The sequence below is a fragment of the Antedon bifida genome, chromosome 10 (genome assembly GCF_963402885.1).
Source record: "Antedon bifida chromosome 10, ecAntBifi1.1, whole genome shotgun sequence".
Classification (NCBI taxonomy): Eukaryota; Metazoa; Echinodermata; class Crinoidea; order Comatulida; family Antedonidae; genus Antedon; species Antedon bifida.
In genome coordinates, this window is record NC_136235.1 from 7,397,375 (window position 1) to 7,406,785 (window position 9,411).

The 9,411-nt window shown below is 33.0% G+C and overlaps 1 protein-coding gene across 1 annotated transcript; it reads left to right on the plus strand.

Annotated features, from left to right (window-relative positions):
* The first annotated feature begins 5,110 nt into the window (after positions 1-5,110).
* On the plus strand, positions 5,111-6,335 carry LOC144854621 (decapping and exoribonuclease protein-like). The gene is made up of 3 exons (XM_078712555.1): positions 5,111-5,174; positions 5,505-5,727; positions 6,161-6,335. The coding sequence occupies exons 1-3, from the start codon at positions 5,111-5,113 to the stop codon at positions 6,333-6,335; spliced, it is 462 nt and encodes a 153-aa protein (XP_078568681.1).
* The last annotated feature ends 3,076 nt before the right edge of the window (positions 6,336-9,411 follow it).

The following is a 9,411-nucleotide window of genomic DNA, read 5'->3' on the forward strand; positions in this document are numbered from 1 at the left end:
AGTTTGACAATGTTTGGCTTTGGAATAGAATGCACCAATTGATCACGCATTTCATTCATTTCTGTTTCTATTTTTTGGCTGGTTCTAATTCCTGTCTCATCAAAATCTGTGATAAAGAGCCCTTGTCCTTGTCCAAACCGTCTGGAATTTTTCATACTAACAACAATCTGATCAACAGTGAGTCCTTCTCTCCCTCTCTGTTAACGTTTTCCGTCTTGCGACATTACGCTTTCCACAATTTGTTTCCATTTTTTTTTTGTTTTTGGCAGGATGGTTTGTTATTGTGTTTGTATCTACTTGTCCTTGTAAGTCTTTCTATTTGATTCATCCTTGACATTTATGAATTGTCACAGCCCACGCTAACGTCAAAGGAAACTGCCTCCGGGCAATCTGTGCACCTTTATTAAATTTACCTTCATGGCGCTTAATTGGAACTGCGGGTTTATGTCTTTCCATTGGCTTGTAGATCTCGCCTTTAGTACAACTTGCTCATTATCAAAGCAAACAAGAACAGTTAGTACCTTCCCTTTGTCGTTTTTTACAACTTATGTAACCGTTCCTATAACGCCATTTACCAAGCCATCTGCTGTGTCAACGTTATATGTCAGCATGACTCGTGCTCCTTCAGCTAGAATCAACACTGTGTGCAATCCCACTGTCTCGGAACGTTTTTTAGAAGATGCAATATCTGTAAATTCACCAGACCTGTGCTGTCACATTTGTCATCCGACGCGAAGATACGAATTCGTTGTTCTTCAAGCGGTGCAAGACATTCCAGTTTTCTCTCATTTCTTTCATCAACATCACGATTTAAAGCATATACATGCAGGGCATCTTCCGGATAGTTTTCGTCTTCTGCAGATATCACTCGGGATTTCAGCATTTCAATATCATCGTCAGTTTGTTTGCCAACTCTGATTCGACAAAGCATTTCGGCAAAAGCTTGATCATCTTTCTGTCGCATAACTTTATCCAACTCATGTAGTTGAAAGTGGTCTTTCAACCTATTTTTTTTTTCAAATTCACCTGTGTGTTTTTCGCGTTGCTGTTCTATTGTTAGTCGACTGATGCTATTGTTAGTTGAAAGGCTGGTTACATAACCTTTACACCAAACTCGTATACACATGATTGAATTAATTGAATTAGCCTACATCACACAGCATAAGCATACACTTTTGGTAAAAATCGGGTCAAGGTCAGGAGGCCAATTTTGATTTGGCCAAGTATCGCCCTATGCGCGAAGGCTAGTTTGTATGTTTATTTGTTAGCACAGCGCCTACAGTTTTCAAGTTATCATTCTGAATTTGTCGGTGTAGATAGGTATATACTGTCAGACCATGCCTATTGAAAATCAAGAAAATTTGTTTATTAATAACTTCACAAATAACAAAAATTATATTATTTTCAGACCAGTGTTAAAAGATAGGAGACAATTTTCAAAAGCCGGTGAGCAGTCTTAAAGTAACAAGTGTACTGAAATTTCATTTTCTCGAGAACTACTTTTCTAAAAAACATCATTTTTGTATAAGAGGCAAGAGTTATAAATTGTGATTTGTAATTTTCAAAACATAATTTGATTTACATGTTTTTTGATACGAGTAGCTTTAAAAAATCTATTTCTTTTCAAATTCACCCGTTTGTTTTTCGCGTTGCTGTTCTCTTGTTATGCAAATTTATCTATTGTTAGTTGATTGAATTGATTGATTGAATTTATTTGATGCTCAACATTAAAAAAAACAGACAAAAGACAAAATAACGAGCATCAGGAACACCCATTAGGCCGGAAAACCAGCCCATTTCCAATGGGGTCCAAATTGCACATAACAAACAATAAAAAATACAACATTAATAAAAAATATATATATAAATATACATAAAAAATAAAGCCCAGAAAAACAGAAAAATTAAAAGAGAAAACAAACAAGTAATGAGAAGATTGCACGTCATCAAGACCATTATAGTTATCAAAATTGTTATAAATATTAAATATTGCGTTCAAAATGTTTTTTAATATGAGATTTGAAGGTAGTTATGTTGGAAATTAATTTTAAGTTAGATGGAAGAGCGTTCCAGTCTTTGATAGCAGAGAAGAAAAAAGTAGAATGAGACTGTTTATTTCCTTTAAGTAGAGGTAAAACCAGATTAACATTACGTTGGCGTGTGTTATGTGTGTGGATTGTGGATGTCCGTGAGAAATGTTCAGATAGATATGGAGCTGCATTGTTATTGACAATTTTATGAACATTACAAAGCCTGAGAAATTTTACTCTACTTTCCACCTTAAGCATGCCAATGTCTGATAACTCCTTCTGACCAATATGAGATCGTGGTTTGATTAGTACCAGTATGTGTCCTTCCTTGTTTCATTCTGTACATAGGTATATACTTACAGAACATGCCAGTCCCAGTACACCTGCACAATCTTATTTGCATAACAATGCACGGCATACCAAGCCGACTACGATGAAGAACGAACGTAACAAAGAGAGTTATTAATTACAGAGAACAACGTTGTGCGCGCCTGTTTAATGACTATTATCATACACACTACTGAGAAATATTTTGTTTTATACTTTAAAAAATGCCTCGAACAAAAAAGAAAAGCGCAGATTAACGGAGAAAAGAATCGAGGTCATGAGAGAGAGACTAACCAAAGTAAATACGAATGCTAAAAGATCCCGAAGTAAGGAAACAACGGAACAAAAAAAAGAGAGACTGGGCAAAGTAAAAACGAATGTTACAAGATCCCGAAGTAAAGAAACGACGGAGCAAAAAAAAGAGAGACTGGCCAAACTAAAAACGAATGTTACAAGATCCCGAAATAAGGAAACAACGGAACAAAAAATGAGAGACTGGCCAAAGTAAAAACGAATGTTACAAGATCTCGAAGTAAGGAAACAACGGAAAAAAAGAGAGACTGGCCAAATTAAGAATGAATGTTACAAGATCCCGAAATAAGGAAACAACGGAACAAAAAAAAAGAGAGACTGGCCAAAGTAAAAACGAATGTTACAAGATCCCGAAGTAAGGAAACAACGGAAAAAAGGAGAGACTTTCCAAATTAAGAATGAATGTTACAAGATCCCGAAATAAGGAAACAACGGAACAAAAAAAAGAGAGACTGGCCAAAGTAAAAACGAATGTTACAAGATCCCGAAGTAAGGAAACAACGGAAAAAAAGAGAGACTGGCCAAATTAAGAATGAATGTTACAAGATCCCGAAATAAGGAAACAACGGAACAAAGAAAAGAGAGACTGGCCAAAGTAAAAACGAATGTTACAAGATCTCGAAGTAAGGAAACAACGGCAAAAAAGAGAGACTGGCCAAAGTAAAAACGAATGTTACAAGATCCCGAAGTAAGGAAACAACGGAACAAAAAAAAGAGAGACTGGCTGTCATACATCACCTTCACCTCAGTGAAAGCTAGGGCAAATTGGACCACTGGACAGCAACATTAGAAATCCCATTAGAGCAATTATAAATTCCACAATATACCAACTCCGTGAACAGTTAATAGATTATCATATTCTCCCCAGTCTTCGGACAAGCAACATTAGTTCAATTCAATAAAGCTCATATATATCCAACAATATAAATGTATTACTTGTTTTAATGTAAAACAACCGTCAACGTATATCAGAAGATATTACACTGGCCAAAGCAAACCAAAATATAAAAAGAACTGGAATGATCGTCTTTATAATACATCAAATATATTAATGACATTACAACTTTATCTCAGCAACCAAGCCCCATATATTTATTTTACTATATTTATTGATTTCCAAATGGTACGTTGATTGCATCTTGTATCTTCTTGTCTGCTTCATTGGAAAATATGTAAAAAATTGACAGGGAGGCTCTCAAACTTTGAGAAGACGCCCATCTTGAAAAGAATACCACACAAGAGTTTAAAAAAAAAGGTTTTACGGTATACCTAAATGACCAGATTTAAACTGCTGTTGTTTTGTTAGGAACATAGAAAATGGCCACTGCTGCCCGGGATTCATCTACAGATGATGGAGGTGCGGACGTACTAAACATACATCCAATTTCAAAGTTCAATCAACCATTCCCTATTGATGATCATAAACCAACAGAAATGGGATATTTTTCAATGAATGTGAACCGTGAATTCTTGATAGATGATAAATCCATGTTAATGTATCTCTATACGCCTGAGGATAAGATGAATTATAATTTGCGACATGGGTACGAACAATTTAAGGAACATGATTTAAAAGAAGGACTCGATAACATCATGAATTGGATTTTAAGAAAGAAGGATCTTTTTAAGTTAGAGTCGACAAATGATAAAATAAAAAGGTATGAAAATTGATTTTTAGAGTTTGGTCTCAGTGTCGGTTTAATTTAATGTTTATATATTCGAGTTAGCTTATCTTAAGCTCTGTCTACACTATCAAACTTTATGTGACAACAAAATGTGATGTGCCCATATGGACATGATGATGTCATATCACTACCATATTTAAGCATATCACTACAATATTTGGGTACATCGCACTTTTTTGTCAAACTAGTTTGATAGTGTAGACAGAGCTTGAGACGGATACCAAATGTTGATTTAGCCCGAAGCACAAATTGGTCTACGTATAATCCATTTTATGTTACACTGCCGATGTTAAAATATTCAGGAATATAGAAAAATTAAAAATTATTTATTTTTGTTCAATTCAAATATTAGAAATCATTCAAAAATATTAGGCCTATTTCTTTTGCCAAATTTGATGGTTTATTAAAAATATTAATTTTAAATTACAATTTCTCGTACGGTAGATGTACACTATCATTACACTGTGCATCGATAACACGCGATGCCAACATAGCACACATAATTTCCAGTGACCAGCAAAGAAGTGGTTGTCCTTTTGATCATTATTGTCATTCACTTTCTTGATATTATTTGTTTTTATTCTTGTTTGAAATAGTTTGGATACGGATTTTGTTGGTTGCCGAGGACATTTCACGACAATCATGTGTACACCTTATTTGAGTGAAGCAGAATGGATTATGGCCGTCACCTTATTCCGCGGCACTTATTACATAAATCAAGTGTCAACAGAAAATAAGGCAGCATTTCTGAAAAATATGTCAGGCAAGGAAAAAGAAATTGCGTACTGGGGGTATAAATTTGAGCAATATATGACAAGTGGTATGTTTTGTAATAATTTATATCTGTCATATTTAATATCATGTCCTATTTTATCTGTCAATGACAATGATCTTCCTTCTTGTTTCCTTGTATAATCTTATTTGATATTTTCGTCTGCCTTTGCAAGCTTCTTGTTGAGTCGTTCCACGTCTACATATAATTATATATTATTATTTTAAAGAATTCAGCCCGGCTTCCTGGAATACAGAAAGTTTGCTCTTAGGATTACAATTAAGACAATTGAGTAATAGTAAGCTAAATAGTACTAATAGATGTATTTTACGTGTTTAAATATAAATTCATATAACATTATTTAAATAATTTGTACAGTTGATGGGAAGCAACCGCCGGATACTAATGAAGCTTTAAATAACAATGAAGCTTACTTCAGCGTTGTTCAGAGTGACATAAATGATCACTCACTGATGTATAGTGGAGAGGTCGATTGCTGTATCGATGATGTTCAGCTTCAACCTCCATCTAATTATGTGGAATTAAAAACATACAAAGTTTTTGACCCAACCGTTGAAAGGGAAGATTACAAATTTAAAAGGTAAGGTCGACCAGCTGGAGCTATAATTCAATTTCTAAATTTAGCTTCAGACAATTTAGCGCTCCTCACCGTTTCTAAAATTCTGGAACCGCTCTTGTCTTTTTTTCTAATATCTAAAAGTTGAAACTACATCATTGTTATGTTTATTTATATATTTATATTTATGGATATTTAACAAAATTGTTGATTACTTTGCTTTAAGAAGTTGTCTTAAAAGAGCGAGCTACATGACTATTGAATCAATGGTTGTATTTATTTTCTACTGACGTTATTGTTTGTATGCATTCTATTCTCTTTTTTATCCATCGCCGTTGTTACTGCACTGAAATAGTTAATAGTTAATAAATAATGTAGCTGAAAAATGTGTAACTTCCACTTCATCAAACATACATTTGTGATATTACAATTACCCCCAAACTATTTGTGTTTTTAGGTATAAATTATCGAGGTGGTGGGCGCAGTCCTATCTGCTAGGTATTCAGAGAATATTTGTTGGGTTTCGAGATGAAAATGGTATTGTTCAAGATGTGAAGAATTACCAAACTTCGGAATTACCTGAACAAGCTAAAGATAAGAAGGTAAAATTAAAAAGATGGGATATTATTTAGGTTTAATTATAGTTGTTACATTGACCTAACATGATTGTGTTCAATGATTCCAATGATGTTGATGATGATGACGATGACAATGATTATAATAACACTAATTATTCAGATGTTTTGCCCTACTCTGACGTAATTTGTACTTTATAGTAAGTACAGCTTGGCGTTCATACATCTAGACCACCGAGCTTGCGCTGTTGACTAGGGATTAGAGTCGAGCCCAAGTATGACCACCAGGCTACTGATGGAGGTTGTGGGTTCGAGTCCCACCCGAAAATTACTCAATTGTTTTAGTATTCTCAATGTATATAGTAAAGTACAAATTACGTCAGAGTAGGGCGAACATCTTACCAATTACTCAACACACTGACGCAAAGCTACTTCACTGACTGTAATACTAAAAAACGCCTGTCTAATTTTATATAGCAAAAACAAATATGGTTTCCGGAAGTGTGCATGAATTTCTGCGACAGGTTTTTAAAGCATGTAAAGGATTTAGTGAAAAAAGACGATCCATGGTTAGTACGGTAAATCTCAGTGTTTAGTTATGATTGGTGGGTTTAGTTTTTCAACAATAAACTTTACAGTGTTCTGTATATTAGGCCTACTTATTAATCCTTGTAAGAGTTTGCCAAATAACTTACCAATATTATCTTTGTACTCTAGTTGTGTTTATCATGTTCTGTAAAAATAGGCCTATACGAGAATATAATAATCATGAAATACTCTAAAATAATACAATTTTCAGATTTCTAGAAACGCCAAGTGCTTAGCAATATTGTTATACTTCAAAATTTTATTAACAGTAGCTTATTTCCAACTCTCATCGTTTCTATAAAAATGAAACCAACTGCCTTATGATACATGATCAATAAAGCCTCTGAATTTCATGTTATATTATTTTTTTTTCTTTTAGTGTTGTTTATTTATTTAAACGTCTTAATGATAAGAAGGGGATAACATGCACCATGGAGGAAAAGTCATGTCATAAATTTTTACAAGATTGGTATACAAGGGAATTTGTTTAATTTTAGTTTTATACAACATTATTATGTAACCTATATGTATATTTATATATACATCATTTTACGTATACACACACATATATTATATTTTATTATAATCAGATTCACATAAATATAAATTATAACAGGCGGTTAAGGTAAGATCTATTATAAAAAGGCTGGACAGTGACACGTAGGTCCATTTGTTCACATTTTTCAAAATCTGTGCTTTATAAATCAGAAGCATACCAATAGAGAAGTGGTCGACATTTTTTCTGTACCGAGCATAATTAATCAAATTAACTCTCCGCAATGATCCATTAAATGTTTGATTTGCGGAAAAGCTAGCCTATCATATAATCATATCAAGACGAGTTTTCATGTTCTTGGGGAAAAGCCCATCAAATGTTTACCAGACTACTAGGCATATAAAATCATTTCTAGCCTTTAGAAACTTTCATCATCACATCATCATCACTTTAATCGCGATAATGTACCCAAGTACACACATGTGTCTCCATATCGTCTAAACGTAACATACCGCATGCGCATCATCTTAGTTGTTGAATCTTTGAAATTCTGAAATATGAACAACGTCATATGTGCAAAAATATTTTTCTTTTTACTAATTAAGACAAAACTCCGTCTTAGGGACCAATCGTTCTATATGTTAAAATATGTTTACCACTTTGTTTTACTCTTCCGGGATGGTTCTAGACATTTTTCCTTAATCAAAAATGAAAATATATGTTTACTACTAATGTTCAACCATCGAACATGTAGTGTTTTTCAATGCATATCCTTAATATTTCGAGCACCTGACTTTATCCAGTTTCTAAAAAATAAAAATTATTGTATATATAAGATCATTTTGTTATATCAAATTTGTTGATGTATCATCATAACATAATGGACGTTTAATCGTACAACAATTAAGTTTGACTAGAACATAGTATTGATTTATAGAAATGCTTTTGCTTTTAAAAATATTACTTTTCCTATCAATATGTGATATGTTTTCAATAATATCTTTTTCGACCTATTCTATGTTTGGCTGACTTTTCCACTTTGAATCCTCATTGTTTTACAATCTTTTAAGCCAAGACATTTTTAAAGATTTTTAAATCTTTAAAATGTCTTGTCAGAGTTTAAAACCTCTGAGGTGACAAAAAGTCAAAAGTTGTGTTATCAACACGTTTTAGAACTTTCAGGCGTGTCTATACTTGCGACAGATTTGTTTTGATTTTATTCGGTTTCAACACAAGACTACAAGACAATATAAATACAAACAATTTTCAAGCAAATACATTATTATTGTTCTCCTTTATGGTCTAATTATTTCAAATAGGATATCAATCTACTAAAGTATGTTATGATGCTTTCCGAATTACTGTATTTTATCACTTTTAGTTGTATTGTATTTTTAGTCGCGTGCAACGCGACTCTACAGCAAACATATTACGCAAAAAATCGAATAAAATTGAATATAAAATTACGTTTTTTTAGTAATTTATTTTATATATTATATCAATATTGTCAATATCAATAAAATGCGGATTGTTAAACACCTTTAAAAACTTGATAAATACCAAAAAAAATTAATATGAATTTTATCTAAAGTGAGTCGTTTCGGCCCACAAAGTGGGATGTTTCGGCCCAAAAGTGGGCCGAAACGTCCCACTAAAAGTGGGCCGAATAGTCTCAGGGCCGAATCGTCTCTGAATCAATACAAATCAATGTTTCTTTGTTGGTAAAGCGTAAAAAATCACGTGCACATTAATACATTTTGTTGCATTGGTTGCAAGATCAAAATGTGCTCTGATTTAATCCCATGTATATATTGGTCAGACAAGAAGAAAAAAACATGAATAATGATGTTAGACCCATCAGATCATGGGCACTATTATTTATTTATTATACTAATATATTTTAATGGTTTGTCGATATAGTTTTACTATTGAGATGGTAAATAACAAATACTATTAATATTTGTTCTTTTATAAGTGATAGCATTAAAAATTGACTACTCTATGAATAATCAATTAAGAATAAACCAATTAATAATAAACTGGTTGTAT

Excerpts from the sequence above, each read along its gene's own strand:
- LOC144854621 (XM_078712555.1), top strand. The coding sequence starts at position 5,111 with ATGTCAGGCAAGGAAAAAGAAATTGCGTACTGGGGGTATAAATTTGAG. Across the intron at positions 5,175-5,504 it reads TGAGCAATATATGACAAGTG|TTGATGGGAAGCAACCGCCG; the intron begins GTATGTTTTGTA and ends TAATTTGTACAG. Across the intron at positions 5,728-6,160 it reads GAAGATTACAAATTTAAAAG|GTATAAATTATCGAGGTGGT; the intron begins GTAAGGTCGACC and ends TTGTGTTTTTAG.